Below are 18,172 nucleotides of genomic sequence, written 5' to 3'. Positions count from 1 at the left end.
ATATGCTTTCTCCAAATCCATGAAAGCCGCATACAACTTCTTTCCCTTCTCTAGAAACTTTTCCACTAAAGACCTAAGAATGAATATCTGATCTACACAACCTCTTCCTTTCCTACTTCTTCCTTAGTCTTTATCATTCTTTTTCTGTGCTTACCCTCCTCTCTTCCTATTTCTCCCATCTTTCCTGTCACTTCTTATTGCTTTTGCTTCCTTTACAGGTGGCATTACATTGAGTGACAAGTCAAATGGTTTCCTGTAAGCCAAGAAACCATTTACAACGCTTGGTGGTAACCATATAACCAAACAGTACGTGCTTCCTACGTGTCAACAAATTGGTTGGTGGAGGGTTAGTGCCCTTCCCTGTGAAACAAATAACTCAGAGTCAAATGGCCACCCCTTACGGGATTATGGCGTCTGGCAATAGATAGATAGAGTCCCTCTCTATTGGGCGGAAGCGGCAGCCTGGGAACCGCAATGCCTTTACCATCTAGCACAGGTTCGAACCACATCTCATCCCAGTCCCACGATTTATGCTGGCGGAACCCTCGTCACGCCTCCCCTCAATAGGTCTGCCACAAGGTAGCGGGGGCAAAGTTTTCTAGCCGCATGCCCTTGCTGGCGTCAACCCCTGTGATGTAGTGGGGTGTGTTGTGCAATGTGTAAAATGCATGTGGTGTAGTGTATGAGGTAGTACACCACATGTAAAAGGAATCACTTTTGTAAAGTTCATTTGCTTGTGAATATCATTCTAGATGTTTTGCATCATCAGTACTGTATGGTATATATATTGTATGCGACTGGACACTATGATGTAAGCAAAGCATGGTAACGTTAACCTGCTGAAAGTTACTTTTTTTAAATTTCTTACAGTGATGATGAAACTGCCTCAGAATCTGATGTCGAAGGAAGCTTTTCATGTAAAAATGGCTTTCCCCGCACAAAGGAAGGTATGTATGTTATGGTGTCTTTGCATGGCAAGAAAAGTGGATTGTATACTGATACAGAATCTTAAATTTTTTTTATTATATGTCATCCCTGGGAAGTCTCTTCAAAACTTAGTAAAACTGCCAAGTATTAGTCAGAGTAAAATGAAAAAGATGTCTTTGCTGAAAGGGTAATTACAGTAAAAGTATGAGCAGTAGTGCAATAGTTTTATGTGTTTGGTTCTGTTTATTTGCTTGTTAGCAACATTATGGAAAACTGTTGAATGAAATTCACAAAATTTGGAATAATGATTGAGAACCTTCAGAACAATAAGATATTAAATTTGGTGCACAAAATCCAAAGGTCAAGATCACAGGGCAGGTACAATAGTCTGGCCCTCTGACTGATTTGTATCAGTATCAGATATATATGGCATGGGTGTTGCATTTTCAAGGGACATTTTCTTGATGAAATTGTTTCTTATCCTTTTAGCCTGGGAAGGTCTTTCATAGCCTGAATAGAACATCATGTGCATGGAAGAGGAAACCTTTTGACATAGGCTAGAAGAGCGTGTAGCTTGACAGTATGATCATGTGGAGAGAGTGGATGTAGATAGTGTGGTGAAAAGGGTACAGTTGCAGTAATCCCCAGTTTGTCTGACGCTGCATTATCCGACATACATCATTTTCAGACAAAACAAACGCTGTGGCTGAACTGAAGCAATATTCATTTTGTATTGCATTAACTGGCAGTGTGCATGAAAATCAAATTTTTCAAACCTCCGGCTGCTGCTCGCAGCACTCTTGCACTACCATTGATGCCTGTGAAAAGAAAGGCTGCTGCCTGCTCCACCTGTCACAGAGAGTGAGCTGTCCAGTGTTGGTGCGCATTAAGTTCGTCATGTAATTGGTGGTCTTAGTTGCTGTATCACAGCCTTTGTAAGGGATTATGTTTCTTGCTTTTGTGCTGTGTGCATGCCTGTAACTCCTTCTTTGGAAAATCATAGAATGTTTACATAAGTGTGCATGCATTCTTTGTGTTACATATGTAGGTAGCCACCTGCTTTCAGTTCCACTCATATCCATCTACACATCTCACTGGATGACAGTTGAGTGCGGAAGGTGAGAAGTGTGAATGTCAGGGGTAGGGGTGCAAGAGGCAGGCCAAAAAAGACCTGGGATGAGGTCATAGGGTGTGACCTCAGGGATAAGGGACTGAATAAGGAGGCTGTCAAACCCTGAGCTGTGTGGAGAGGTGGGATTAGGTGACTGAGGCCGATCAATGCAAGCATGTTTGAGTCTTTATAAATGGTACAGTGCAATATTATTTAGGTAAGTATGTTTTGCCTTTGGCACCAACCTGTCTTCTTTGTGTTTCATAACTTATGTAGCTAGCTGCCTGCTTTAGGTTCTGCTCATCTCAGTCTTCACATCTCTCTCTTTTGATTAATAACAAATTATTCTTAATGCATGTAGCTTCCTGTGTTGAGAACATTATATTGTTTTTGTAATAATGCACCTAGTTGGCTCTAGCCTCTCCTTTATGTTATGTAGCGTATATACCTAGTTGCCTGTTTTTTGGCCGTGTTCTTTTCCATCTGTGGCTCTCACTCTCACTTTTAAATAAGTAATGATATTCCTCGTGTCTGCAACTGAAGAAGCATTCAGTGCAGATAAGACAGGCCTTTGTTGGAATATGTATAAAGGAGTTGCATTTTTTATAATTAAAATCATGTTAATATAGCATGTACATTCTTGTGTAAAAAATTATATGAAGAGTACATAATGATGGCCAGCAGAAACTCGATATCAAGACCGTTTTTGTGTACCGTAAGCCTTCGGCTATCTGGCATAATAGAACCATCAGTATATCCGGATACGAACAGAATCGGGGTACGGTGCAATTTCCTACCTACCAATACCCTACCCGTACCCAACCTATATGTACAGTTGCCCACCTGATTGTGGCAGTGTTCTTTGGTCTTTCAGCTACCGCACATTACTGTATTTAAACATCAAAACCCACATGGGAATATCCAGTATAATGCTAGAGACTAAGAAAACAATGCACTAATGATTAAAATCCAACAAAATTCTCAGTAGCATACAGTACTTACCACCCAGTGACTGGCGGACAGGCGTCATAACCCGTTAGCCCCCAGCTGATGTTTAACAAATGTCAAACACCTCCTCCTCCTCCTCCTCCTCCTCCTCCTCCCCCTCTTCCTTCTCCTCCCCCTCTTCCTCCTCCTCCCCCTCTTCCTCCTCCTCCTCCTCCTCCATCTGCTGGAGCTGGGTGATGAGTGGGGATGTGCATTGAGGTGATGGAGGCCTACCCACCTCTGGAAACTTCAGAGACTGCTGCAAGCTCGTGTCTGATGGCGACGCAGCAGCTGTCAATGTGCTCGGTTGTGGGTCCAAGATGAAGACTGGGAATGAAGTGGGGGTGGTGGGGAGAACAGGTTCACACACGTGGGGGTGGCAGGTTTGAAGAAGGTGTCGATCTTGGTCTGACAATACGTATGACAATTCTGACAGAGGATGACAGTGTCCCTGAGTACACACAAATCCATCACCCTGTCACAATGAGATTGCTTGGTTTAATCAAGCACCTGCTTAACCCCTACACCGCGGGCTTGTTTACCAATGACTTGCGTGTGCCGCGGGGTTATTTGGGCTCCGACAGACTCTCAAAAAATATTTGCCAAAAATCAGTTATTAGTCCTAGAATAATAAAATTACATATGCTTATGGCACATACCTTCAGCTTTCTCCTGGAATGATTGTTGAGCCTTCGTCGGTTACCGTAGGACTTGTGGAGACCTCTGAAGTAGGGTAACGAAGTCTCCACTTTACACTTCCCGACAACCCGTAATATGATTACCACAGCCAGATACAAACACTATAAACACTATTCTACAATTTTCAAGTAGTTTGGGATCCATACTAAAAAAAAAAAAACACTGTGAAAGCAATGGAAATTACGAGCGCGTCTGATCGTCGCACTGGCACTAGTTCGCTCTTGGTAGTCCGTCATTTATTATTCATAAAACCCCTCACACTTTATATTTCTATTACTATATAACGCATATATATATCTACAGTCTTTATCCATAAGTTTCCTTCAGTAGTATTAGTTTATTGTCACTGTAGGGATTCAATTTCTTTCAGTAAAATACGTAGCATTCACTTTCTCGTCCTGTATACTGGCACTGAGAGTGAATGTCACTTTCATCTTCACTCTCATAACTCATAGCATTCAGACATGCTAGAGTGAAACTTTCACTTTCATTACTCCTAGGGTATATACTCATATTCTTATAATACTACTCATTTACATTCCTATTTACGTTCTCTATTTTATTTACGTTATTTACATTTCTATTTTATTTACACTGTGTTGTGCACTGTCACTTGAAATAACTTATAAAACTATTTTCCATTGTTCACGTATATTTACATTCATTACTTTCACTTGCTGTTTACACATTATTTACACATTATTTACAATTCCACTTGCACTGTTTTACTCAATAGAAAGATCGTAGTCACTCTTTTATCAATTGTCAGCCCTTTACCTCTTTCCACACGAGGTTTAGTAGGGGGTAAAGGTCACAGGGCCCTTGCACGGGGGTGAAAAAAGGCCCTGAAGTCAGCAAGAGGATGAGCCGTACCTCCTCTTCGGAATCTGAGAGAGAACTGCTAGGAGGGCCGGCCCGGGTTGAGAGGCCTACTTGAGGGTTATTCAGCACTACCAACGTAGCTCTTGAAACAGCTAAGCCTAGCACTGATATGATTGGCAGGAAATCTAGACAATACATTATAAATTTGGTAGTTCCAGGTGAATGTAAATATCATTTAGGCTTCTCCCTTCCCTTCTTACATGTATACTTATTACGAAAATAGATTAGAGGCCTACTTAGGAGATATATAATCAGAGCTACCAATGTTAAATCTTGAAACAGCTTTGTGTAGCACTGATATGATTGGCAGGAAATCTAGACAATACATTATAAATTAGGTAGTTCCAGGTGAATGTAAATATCACTTAGGCTTCTCCCTTCTCTCCTTACATGTATATTTATTACGAAAATAGATTATACGGCATATTTCAAGGGGAAAAAAACAGCGAAAATTAGCGAACGAGTGCACGTGAGGTGTTGTCAGGTGATAATTAGCCAATTCCAGGTGTATGGCACTCTCACTTACCTGATTTCTTTCTTGTATATATTATTTGGTATAAGAATACGACATAGGGCTTATTTCAATGGATGAAATCAGTGAAAAATTCCAGGGAAGATTTACTTAGCGTAGCATGGCCGGGCAGGCGAGAGGATAGGGTAATGGAGTGGGGGTAGGGAGGGGAGTCAAGAACGGGGAGAAATGGCTAAATTGTCAACAATGGATGGGAGTACAGATGAGATTAGGAGTGCTGACTAGTGTTGGACATTGTCAGTACTGATAGATGATACAAGCCCCCACTTGAAAGCCCGGGTGAATTCAAAATAACACAGAATCACAAAAGCGACGCCCCGCGGTATGATCCCTTGCTCCCAAGCGTCACGAAAGTGACGCCCCGCGGTTAAGGGGTTAATGCCGGCACACCAAGATGAGGGAGTGATGGAGTTGTGGGATGCTTAGAGTCAGGGTCCTCGTTTCCAGTTCTTTGTCTGCCCCGCAGAGACAGCAGCAGCGATCTCCTTGTCTGACAACGACTGATAACCTGGATCGCTGCCGTCATCATCCAACCACTCCCTCACATCGCTGACATCAACATTCTTGCCTGCTGACAAAGGTGGAAATTGTCCACAGCAAATCCCTCAAAGTCGTGCACGGCCTCACATCCCTGAAGGTGATGAGACCAACCACTTTTGAGGGCTTTGACGGAGAGTGCCTTCCAAGCATTCGCCCAATTGAACACTGCAGACTTGATGTTGTAACGGTGAAGATTTTCCAAGGCCTACTCTCCACATGTGTTGACCCCTTGCTCGTCCTCTAGCACTACCATCACCTCGTCCAGGAACCGCTGATAGTACAGTCTTTTCCCTCCCATGACAACTCTTGAGTCCATTGGTTGAATGAGAGCTGTCGTATTAGGTGCCAAAAAGATGCACCTGATACAACTGTTATTAGCAACCAGTTCCTTCTTGGATGGATGTGCAGGGGCATTTTCGAATATCAGGCGTGCCTTCACCTGGTCATAAGGGATGCCAAGTTCTTCTGTTTGATAATGGATAACCTCCTTGATGAAATGTCTATGGAACCAATCTGTGAAGATCTTACAGGTAAACCAGGGCTTCAGAGAATGGTACCACGCAACAGGCAGGCTATCCACCAACTCTCGGAGACAACGTGGCTGTATTGTGTGTCCAACAATAACCAGTTTGAGGCAGTGCATCCCATTAGCATTGGCACAGCACAAGACCGAGGCATGCTGTTTAGATAACTTCCGACCAGAGAGAGTTTCTCCCTCTCTTCTGCCAGGGTGTTGGTGGGCATGGAGGGGTAGGAGAGGCCAGTCTCATCAGCATTGTACACCTAACCAAGAGCAAGGCCTTTGTCCTTGATCAGGCACTGCATTTTCTGGCGAAACAGCTCAACATCCTCTGCTGTCGTGTCCAAAGCCTTGCCATGTACCTTATGGCCAGCAAGTCCATGTCAAAATTTGAACTGGAAGAGCCAACTTTCAGATGCCTTAAGTCATGCACATTATGTAGGTGTGCAAACTTCTCAGCTGCTGCCTTCAGCTCGGTCCCATGTACAAGCACACTGGCATCTCATTATTGGCGGAACCAAACCAAAGTCGTGTGATCGATGGTGGCATGGCAAGGCTGAGACATCACCTTTCTGTTGCCTTTCCGAGTGGTATCTGTAGTCTAGTCCGTACTGAGTAAGCTTGGGCTGTGATTTCTTGATATCAAACAAGGTTGAATGAGCCAGATCATGTTCCCGCAGAATGCATGAAGTGATCCAGCCCATATCAACCTTGCTCAGTATTTCACGCTTCTTCTCCATAGTCAAAACCTTCCTCTTTCACTTCTCGGGTTGCGGTGGGGCCATTGTCACGCACACGAGAATGCCACAGAAGAAAATTAAGGCCTGAAGAAGGTAGGGAACCACCACAAATGCAACAGTGGAAGCAACCATGGTCACAAGCATGTCCACATTTGTGAGAAAAAGGCAGGAACTTTGGTCTGGTACCACCACGTGAACGCAGAGCTGCCATATCTCTATCCACGCTTGGCTGCAAGTACACAAGTAAAAAGCACCTAACGGACCTCTGAATGCAAGGGTCAATTTCACCTGGCAAGGCAAATGAGCAACACTGGAGCCCCTGTACATCATGGCCTCAGGGAGCCTCTGAGTCATCCTGCCGGCTGAGCAACTTTGACTATTTGGTAGGGAGGCAGATGGCCGCGAGTGCCTTGGAGTGTTGGAGTGATCTTGGCGGCCGAGGGACTTTGATCTTTCGGTGCAGAACCAGATGGCCATCTTTGCTGAGGTTGTGGGTTAGGGTCTGTATTGCTCACACGCGTCCAGGAGCGTAGGGGTGATCCAGGCGGCCGAGGGACTTTGACTGTTCTGTGAGGAGCCGGATGGCCATATTTGCTCAGGTTGTGGGTTAGGGTCTGTATTACTCGCATGCAGTTGGTAGCATCAGAGTGATCCAGGTGGTCAGAAGACTTTGACTATTTTCCTGAAAACTAAAGATCATATAAAAATGCCACACAGACAGTTGGAAAGCTGAGGAAATTATCTTTCTATCTATCTATCTATCTATTGCCAGACGCCTCAATCCCGTTTGGGGTGGCCACAAACAAATCGCCTCCAAGTCGCCCTGTCCCCCGCCATTTCACTCCCCTGCTCCCAACTCACACCCCCCTCTCTCATATACCTCTCCACCTCATCCCTCCATCTCATCCTTGGCCTCCCCCTCCCTCTTTCCCCCTCCACCTCACTCACATACACTCTCTTCGTCAGTCTTTCACCCTCCATCCTCTCCACATGGCCAAACCACCTCAGTGTGTTCCTCATAACGCTTCCTATCACATCCACATCAACACCACAACGCTCCTTTATATCCTCATTCGTCAGCCTGTCTCTCCATGTGACTCCACAGGCTCCTCTTAAATAACTCATTTCCACTGCTCTCACTCTTGACTTGTGTCCTTCCAACAACGTCCAAGCTTCACTTCCGTACGTTAGAGTTGGTATCACAATACTGTCATGTAGTAACTTTTTCACTTCCATGCTCACTTCCCTGTTTCTTATCACTGCTTTCAAAGACCAAGCAACCTTTCTTCCCTGCTGTACCCTTTCAAGCACTTCACCCTCCAAACCTCCATCCTTACTCATCACACTACCCAAGTACTTAAACGTACTCACATTTTCCAATTCCTCACCATCCAACCTCGCTGTACATTCACTGACTTCACCTCTCTCAAAGACCATCACTTTACTCTTCCCTACATTCACCTTTAGATTCCGTTTCTTACACACTCTCCCAAACTCATCCACCAAGCCTTGCAGCTCCCCTTCGTCTTCACTCAACAACACAGTATCATCTGCAAACAACAGCACAGGGAGTTTCCAAACACTATCCTCTCTCACCAGGGCCACTCCAACATCCACTACCCTACCTTGTACTTCTTTTATTACCCCATCCATGTACAGATTGAACAACCATGGAGACATGACACATCCCTGTTTCAAACCAACTTTCAAAGAGAAAAATTCACTTAGTTCACCATCCACACGCACTGCAGCCTTCGCACCATCGTACATACTGTTCACAGCATTCAGCAAGTTCCCATCTACTCCATATATTCTTAACACTTTCCACAATCCTAGTCTATCTTTCTAAAGATGTAATAACAATTAGAGGTACGATGGAGAACATTCGAGCTATGATTTTGGGAAGTGAGATTGATGTTCCCAAATGTTTATTCACACCAGCCTAATGTACTTCTGTTCGTACCTTTCTGTATTCCTTTTTTGTTTATCGGCTAGAACAAACATCAGTGAATAAGATGATGTAGTTTTTATGGCAATATATATATGTCTGGGTGGCGAAAAAAAGGCGAGAATACATGTTTTCATAGGTGCAGTTTGGGGGGGGCGGGTGCTGACGGAGAGGAAAGGGTGGAATAAAATTGTGAGCCAGAAAACTTACCAAAACTTACCATGCACAAAAGGGTTAACAAAATAAATAATAACAGATACAGAAAAGAAAGAAATTAAAATTTTGTGCATGCTTCAAAACTCACATGATGGCTGATAGGTGGCAGAGCGAACTGAAACAGTAACCTGCCACCCCTATGCCTAAGGCTGGGAAAGTCAGGGAAGCCTTTGAGACCCTCACTGAGTACTGGGAACACCCAAATGCTATATCACCCATGCAAAATGCCTTGAGCTCCCTCCAAGAACTTTGTAACCTGTTTGTCAGAAAGCAGAGCAACTTGGCGTTCAATGAAACAACAATCAGCACCTTCTTCAAGCCAACCACTCCTATAACGTCACCTTTACCATCGCCTACACCATCATGCAGCCAACCATCAACCTCAACAGCACCTCATCCAACCACAATACCCTTGAGTGGCGACGACAGTGAGGATGAGATTGAGGAGGCAGGCTTGTAAATTTATGAGTACTGTACAGTAATGTAATGCACCTACTGTATACTGTACAGACAATTGTATCCCTAAAATACTAGTTTTGCCATTATCCAAATTTTTTTTGCATTATCCGACTCTCTTTTAGCTCAGTTCAGATACGCGGATGATTACTGTGGTAGTATCCGAAGCCATCACCAAATGGCTGATCGGTTTCCTGTCCTTTCCGTCCCTCACTGCGTCTCTCAAGTCTCAAGACCCAGTCTGTGTCTGCCTGTGCTGACCTAGCATATTGTGGTGTTTTTAGCATTGTACAAGACACTGTCACATCATGGCCCCACTTCTTCATTCCAAGGAAAAGAAGATCATTTTGGAGCTGAAAATAAAGGTTATAGAGTTGAATAAGCAAGGTAAAAGGAGCTTAGTCGTTGGATGCGAACTTGGCTTATGTGAATCAACAGTGATGAACATTCTCAAGAACAAGGAGCAGATTTTACGAACTGTCAAGGCTTATGGAGGCTAGCAAGTGGACGGGCGCAGTGAGGTTGCTAATCTCGCAGTTATACAAATGGAGCGTTACCTAGCACACTACATTCGAAGTTCTTTTATCTCTCTTTGAGCAAAAGTCTTTCTTAAAATGATAGTCAATAATGAGGAAGTATTGTAAATGACAAAGATGGGTGAGGTGTAAACCATATACTGTATGTTTAGAGGTACTGTATTTTCATTGATTCAGTGGTTTCTAATATGTGAAATTTTCAATATGCAGTGCATTTTGTCGACCATATTCTTTCATATTGGGAGAGCCCACTGTACTTCCCCCCAAATGTACAAATGTTGAGGTCTGAGACGAGCCAGGATTCCTCCTGGGGGTTAAATGATATTGTGGCCCACTTTACTGGGAATGCTGTTGATAGTTCTCCCACTTTTCATAGTTTGTCCTTGCTTGTTTCTGGATTGTACTTCATTTTCTCCATTGGTGGGAAAAGAATGATCAGGATGATAATGGCAACCTTAAGAAGTATGAGAGTATGGTAGTATTAATTTTTTCGTATCCCCAGAGATAACAGGGACCGCATTTTGTATTTTTAGAATTACTGTATTTAGTGAATAGCCTCTCTCTTTATTGTATTTAGTACAGTAAATTTTTTATTGCTTCTCTCACAGAAAGTTTACTGAAGCCACCCCAACCATAATTGTTTTCCTTAAAGCAATTTCTACTTCATGCCCAAACTTTGTTATGTGCACCAGTGAATATTGTAATGTGTTAGGCTCTGCACATTAAAATGTTCATTTACAGGACCCATACCCAAACCATTTTCTTTACAGCAAGCTTTTTCTGCCAAACTTCGTTAGTGGTGTTACTGAACATTCTAATGCACAGGGCCTCATATGGTAACTATGCTGCATTTTTTTTTATTGTTTAATGGCATTTTGTGTCAGCAATTCTACCTCCTTCGATTTAAAATCCTTCTTACCCTATCTTATGTATAGTTTGCTTTCTGAATAAGAGTGCTGTGCATTGTACAGGTTGTTAGTACTGTACAGTATTTGACTGATGATTCTTTTTTAATATTTGTATTCTTCACTGCTTCACTTTCTGTTCTTGGTGTGTCTTCCCTTGTTTTTTGGTGCTCTCCTTAACCCCCATATTAAATTTAACTGTAGATAATATGCATAAGATCACCTGCTGTTTAACCACTGTATTTCATTTATTCCCTTTTAGCTAATTCTATATACCATTGAGTTGCCATTATTCTCGAAAGTTTTCTAGTGCTTCTCATACTTTATGTTGCTTTCAATAAAGCTTTTCAGTTAGTGGTCACTTATCAGAATTATACAGTGATTGTGTTCTGTGGTGTTAGGGTAAAGGGCATGTTCTCTCTATCAGTTCAAGCCACTAAGATGTTACTGTATTTTTTTTTTTTTTTTTTTTGGTAGGTGGTGACGCTTACCGTCTACTCACTCGATGTAGTGCTGCTTTGGGTGTCTGCCCTTTCCTGTCTTCCTTCCTGTCTTTTCTGTCTTTCTTTCCTTCTTTCTTTCCTCTTCCTTCTGCCTATGGGTGACTGTACATTGAGTGATAAGCCAAATGGTTTCTTGTACACCAGGAAACCATTTACTATGCTGGGTGGTAATCATATAACCAAATTATGGTGCCTGGTGGTTTAGTGGAGGATTAGAGTGCTTCAGTTGAGTTGAGCCTGTGTAGATTTATATCCAAGGGGTGGTTGGGGTTTATTCTCATGTAACGCCACTCGGGGATGAGTGAGGCTGGTCACTCTCAACTTAAATGTCAGGACCAACTTACTTAGTCCCTGGCTTCTACACTGCTCGTGGGGCGACATAGGATTGGATGATGAATGGATGGATTTTTTTTTTTTTTTCATTTTTATTGTTTTTTTATACCTGTAATGCCACTAGGGGTAGCTGTAGGGCCATAGCCAGTCACTGAGGCTAGCCTTGGACCCTACATCTTGTAGTAGGAAATACTTGTCAAGGTGGTTAGTATTTACTGTATAGTGTTCAGAATATGTACTGTACTGTAAGAGATTAAATGTGGTTGTTTATTACTATTGTACTGCAGTGTTATCTTAAGGAGAAATCTATTTACAGAGCGAGAGAGTGATAAGTCACACTTGTTCAACTTCACTTTGGTACGGCGGAAACGACAATGGCTGAAAGAGGTCCTGGTGTCTTCATCTTCAGAGGATGATGGAGGGGAGGATGGTCGAGATGAAGATGGCGACCCTAAGTTGACCCAGGCACACCTAGAGGATATGCTTAGAGAACATAGGATGCGCAAGCATCATCAGTCACACTTCTACCAGAGTGAAGAGGTAAGCCAGGTTTAAGAAAGGGAGGAAAGTAATGGATACTAGGAGGCATTAATGAAGTGAAGTTATGAATGGTGGAAGTGTTGATTGCAGATATTCACTGCAAAACAGATATCCACTAAATAGTACATAATATATACAGTTTTGCTTCTTAAAATAAAATTTCTTTTAAATGGAGCAGTCATTGCTTCAAAGCAGCATTTTACATTTTCCTAGATAAATAATTTTGAAAACTTTACACTGAAAGTCGCAGTGAAACTTAATTGTACAAATGCTGTGGTGTTGTGTCTTTGAACCAGTGAAGTTGACTGTCTTTAAAGTTTTGAGGCAAATATTGTAGGTTTTGGTACGTGGGGGCATGCATCATCCACAAATGGTTTCCTGTAACCTCAGAAGCCATTTACTACACTGAATGATAACATATAGTTAAATGTTGCCTGGTGATGTAGTGGGTTGGAGCCTGTATGGTTTTCCATTTGAAGGATGGATAGAGTTTATTGCTAACATGCCGCTCGGGAGTAAGTGAGGCTGGTCACCCTTACCTTGAATGTCAGGACTGAGTAGCATAGCCCTGGGCAGCTGCGTTCCTTTTGGAACTAATATGGATTGGGTGATGGGTGGAAGTACTGGACACAGTGAATTTATGACACATTGGCCATAAGGAATTATGGCAGCCATATGAAAGTACTAGGTACAGTATCTTCACAGCAACAGCAGCATCAGTATTTAGAGATAATGGAGTACAGTATTTGACATATTAATAAATATATTCAGTATTAAATTTATTATTAGGTAGTCATTCAGGCTAATAACTCACCAGAACGTGAAATGAGGACATTGTATTTTATCACTTCGGTACTACCAAAAATATATACGGTACATTCTTCTCTGAGTTAGATCTGAAGCAGGTTGATATTCAACTTTTCCTGTAATCACTACTCTCTCTTCCCAGAACCGTGGGTACTTGTACTATAGTGCAGGTTTACTCTCACGTGTGGACAAGCACCCAGACCACCAACGCTTCATGGCTGGCTCACGTAGGAAGAAAAATAAAGAGAAAAAAGAGAAAGAGAAACTGAAGAAAAAGATAAAGAAAGAGGAAGAAGAGGAAGATCCAGAACCAGAGGTGAGCCTTTGATTGCTGAATAATTGGGGAAAAGTTTTTCTTCTTCAGCATCATCATCATTATCATCCTAATTTTAATTCACACTTAGAATAAAAAGGGGGGGGGGGCAAGATTCAAAAGTAAGAAAGAGAAAGTACATTAGAAGTACCAGTACCGCAGCAGTAATAGAATGCCCAGTAAAGCAGACCACACAAAATTGTTTTAGGTCCACCTCTCAAATGCCTTTGGGAAAGAGCCAGTTTGTAGACTTATCCAGTTAAAAAGGGGGTTCAGCCTGTGTTGTCTTCATCTTCATACATACTTCATTCATCTGTTTGAATTCTTTGTCCCTTCATTTTGCATCCTCGTCTTACATATTATGTTTTTTCTCACATTCATTTGCCATTTCCAGGCACATTTTTTGCTTTGTTGAAGAGTGAGGTGCAGCAGAGTGGAATGAGAGATTACAAATGTGTCAGCTTGAGATGTATTTATGTCAAGTTCAAGTTTGAGAAGGTGAAAGTGGCTGTGATCGCAGCGTATGTACTGTACTGTGTGATGACAGGAGTGTGAGAGAGAGAGAGAGAAAGACAGGTTTTGGGATGAGCTGGAGGATGAAGCAGTGGGAGAAATGCCCAAGAGCAATAAAGTGATCATAATGGGCAATATGAATGGCAGAGTAGGCTCTGGTCCTGAGGATAACATAATGGGTTCTAATGGCGAACCAGGAGAAAATGATAATGGGAAGCGGCTGAAGGATATGTGTCAGGAAGGGAGGTTGTGCATTTGTAACTCTTATTTCAAACACAAAGATGGACATAAATATTCATGGTATAGAGGGAATGGGGATCACGTTGAAAGGAGCCTGATTGATTACGTGCTTGTAGAGAGGTCAATGCTGGGAATGGTTGCTGATACAAGGGCCTTGAGAGGATAGCGTGGAGGCTTTTCAGATCATGTGATTGTGGTATGCAAGATCAAAGCTGAGAGAAGTGAGGTGGATCAGGAGAGAGAGGAGCAGTCAGGGAGAAAGACTGAAAGCCGAGAAGCTGAGGATAAAAGAAATGGCGGATGAATGCAGGACCAAAGTAGGGGAGGAGTTACAATTAGTGAATTGGAATGAAGTGGATCTAGACAGCCTGTGGAAAGCATATAGGGATTGCTTAGTTAGGAATGCTAAAGCGGTGTGTGGTATGGCAAGAGTAACAAAAAAGAAGAAAGGTACGGCATGGTGGGATGAAGAGGTTGAGAGAGCAGTGGAGGAAAAGAGGATGAAGTGGCTAGAGTGGTCACAGGACAGGGGTTCAGTTGAAATAAGAACAGAATATATGGAGAGCAAGAAGCATGTAAAGAGACTAATGAAGATGAAAAAGAAGGAGATAAATGATGATCTAGGAAGAAAAATGAATGCAAAGTACTCTGAAAATAGGAAGTTATTCTGGAAGGAAGTGTGGAAATGTAGATGTGACAGTGGAAAGAAATGTGAAGGTGTGAAGGATGTAGGTGGTAGATTAAATTACCCATGGGGATGAAGCAAGGACCAGTTGGAAAGAGTATTTTGAAAGTCTGATGAATGGGAATAGAGAGAGCAGCACCACTGTAAACATGATTGATTTTGGAGGTGTGCAGAGAAGGAATGTAGTGCCATGAAATGTAACTCCCACAGATGAAAAGCACTGTGAATTACCTGGAAAATGGGAAAACAGCTGGGGTTGATGAGGTGTATGCAGACATGATTAAGTGTAGTGGAGAGAGCAGAATGAAGTGCTTGTTGGAGAAATGTAAGAAGGTATGGATGGGTGAAACTGTCCCAGTTGAGTGGAAAAAAGCAATGATTGTACCCCTGTACAAAAATAAAGGTGAGTGAAGTGAGTGCAAGAATTTTCATGGGATGAGCTTATTGAGTATGGTAGGGAAGGTATATGGAAGAATTATTATAGAGAAAGTAAGGGAGATATCAAAAGTCCTGGTGAGTGATGAACAGGGTGGCTTCAGGAGTAGCAGAGGTTGTGTGGATCAAATATTTGCAGTAAGATTGACAGTGAAGAAGGCTTGTGAGAAGGCCCATAAGGTGTTTATTGTATTCATGGATCTTTTTTTCTTTTTTTTTACATGTCCGACTCTGGGCAAAGGCTTCAGGTCCTATTTCTTGGGGGCAGTGACCTATTCCAAGGCCTAGTAGTCCTCCTACACCTCCACATGTCACCACTTTGGCGCTAACACCCACCATCCATATTGAATACATGCTAGGGCTGTCTCATACAGGACTGGCGTATTAGTATTAACGGGGGTATTTTTGCGACGTGTCGGCGGGTCATCTGGTAGATCAGGAAAGTCTGCTTTTAGGAAATTCAAATCCTTAAACTGTTCCCTGCCCCAGCCGGGATTCGATCCTGGGTCCATTAGGACTGCAGGCCACCTCTCTACTGATTCAGCATACAACAAAGTAGACAGAGAAAGATTTTGGAAGGTTTTGTGCATGTACGGTGTGTATGGTAAGCTGCTTGATGCCATCAAGAGTTTTTATGATGGTAGTGAGGCATGTGTAAGAGTATATAGGCATTTAAATGAGTTATTCACGAACGGTGTGGGCGTGCGACAAGGTTGTGTGATGTCCCCATGGTTGTTCAGTATGTATATGAGTAATGGAGAGGGGGGATGGTGTCGGAAATGAATGGTGATGGATGGAATATCTCAAATTTGCTGTATGCAGATGATGCAGTACTACTTACAAATACTAGACATGAACATGGTAGACTAGTGCAGAGTTTTGTTGATGTCTGTGAGCGTCCTGCCTTGAGATTTAATGTAGATAAGAATAAAGTGATGGTTTTGGGAGTGGTGACTCCCAGTGTGATATTACAGTGAATGGAGAGAGACTGGAAACAGTGAGAGAGTTCAAATACTTGGATCCAGTGGTAGAAAAGAGAGGAAAATGTGCAAAGAAATAGAAAGTAGAGTGACTCAAGGAAGGAAAGTTGCTGGTACAGTAAAGGCCTTGATAAGAAACAGAGACTTGAGTGTTGCAGCTGCACTAGGCTTACGTGAAGGAGTGTTCTTGCCAACTTTACCATATGGATGTGAGACTATGGTGTGGCATGAAAATGAAAAGTCAAGAGTAAGAGCAGAGGAGGTGGGACTGCTGAGGAATGTATGTGGAATACAGAGAGTGTAAAGGATACAGAATAATGTGATTTGTGAAAGATGTGGAGTAAGGAAGTCTGTGGACACCAGAATCAAAGAGAGTGTACTGAGATGGCATGGTCATGTTGAGAGAATGGGTAACAACAGAATGGTGAAAAAGGTATATCTGAATGAATTTGAAGGAGATAGGAGGTGAGGTAGGCCAAAGAGAAGTTGGAGGGATATGGTGAATGAGTGTGTGAGGAAGAGAGGTTAGGAACTCGGTGAGGCTAGGGGACTGGCAAAAGATCGAGCTGGCTGGATGAATATTGTGAGGAGAAGCACTGGATCAGGGATTTGGAACCCCTTTTTTACGTGACAGCATCCGGATTGACTCTGTCAGATACATTTATGTGAAGCTACAGAAAGTGGTGAACGTTTTTGGTAAATCAGATAGAGCCAGCCAGCCAGGATACTGGTGGCTTGAATGGTGAATGAATGGGAGCATAGCCCATTAGACTAGGCAACTTTGGGCTGTCTGGTCATTGCTACTCATCACCCTGCGCCAGAGTGGGAAAGGAGGTCCGGATGATGATGATGATGATGGATTTTTATTATTATTATTATTGTTATTATTATTATTATTATTATTTATTATTATTATTTATTATTATTCTATCTATCTATCTATCTATCTATCTATCTATTGCCAGACACCATAATCCCATAAGGGGTGGCCTTTTGAATTTGAGTTATTTGTTTTACGGGGAGGGGCACTAACCCTCCACCAACCCACTTCTTGACGTGTAGGGAGCATGTATGGTTTGGTTATATGGTTACCACCCAGTGTTATAAATGGTTTCTTGGCCTACAGGAAACCATTAGGCTTGTCACTTAATGTAAAGCCACCTGAAAAGGAAAGAAGAGTAATAAGACGTGACAGGAAAGATGGGAGAAATAGGAAGAGAGGAGGGCGGGCACAGAAAAAGAATGATAAAGACTAAGGAAGAAGTAGGCAGCATTACATTAAGTGAGTAGATGATGGTTGCCACCACTTATTATTATTATTATTACTATTACAGTAATACCTGCCATCCACTCACTCGATTTAGTGCTGCTTTGGGTTTCTGCCCTTTCCTCTCTTCTGTCCTTCCTTTTCTGTCTTTATTTCTTTCATTCTTTCCTCTTCCTTCTGCCTATTGGTTTTCACTCACTCTTCTGTCTTTCTTTCCCTCATTCTTTCCTCTTCCATCTGCCTATGGGTGACTGTACACTGAGTGACAAGCCAAATGGTTTCCTGTGCACCAGGATACCATTTACTATGCTGGGTGGTAACCATATAACTAAATTATGGTGCCTGATGATTTAGTGGGCATTTAAGGCATTCCAATCATATTGAGCCTGTGTAGGTTTTTCCAAGGGGTGGTTGGGGTTTATTGTTCACATAATGTCACCCAGGGATGAGTGAGGCTGGTCACTTTCATCCTTCATGTCAGGACCAACTTGCCAAGCCTCGGGTTCCTGTGCACCTCATGGGGTGACATAGGATCGGATGATGGATGGATGGTTTAT

The 18,172-nt window shown here is 42.5% G+C and overlaps 1 protein-coding gene across 1 annotated transcript in view; it reads left to right on the top strand.

Moving 5' to 3' along the window:
• The first annotated feature begins 606 nt into the window (after nt 1-606).
• The window catches only part of Ino80 (chromatin-remodeling ATPase INO80), a 499,736-nt gene continuing 482,170 nt past the window's right edge, over nt 607-18,172 (top strand). Inside the window, 4 exon segments of the mRNA XM_080278280.1 lie at nt 607-635; nt 871-947; nt 12,152-12,375; nt 13,325-13,498. Coding sequence (XP_080134406.1) covers nt 607-635; nt 871-947; nt 12,152-12,375; nt 13,325-13,498 — 504 coding nt within the window.

Source organism: Coenobita brevimanus, chromosome 72 (genome assembly GCF_032717465.1).
Source record: "Coenobita brevimanus isolate Jiangsu-jjx chromosome 72, ASM3271746v2, whole genome shotgun sequence".
NCBI lineage: Eukaryota > Metazoa > Arthropoda > Malacostraca > Decapoda > Coenobitidae > Coenobita > Coenobita brevimanus.
This window is presented reverse-complemented; position numbering and strand designations above follow the sequence as displayed.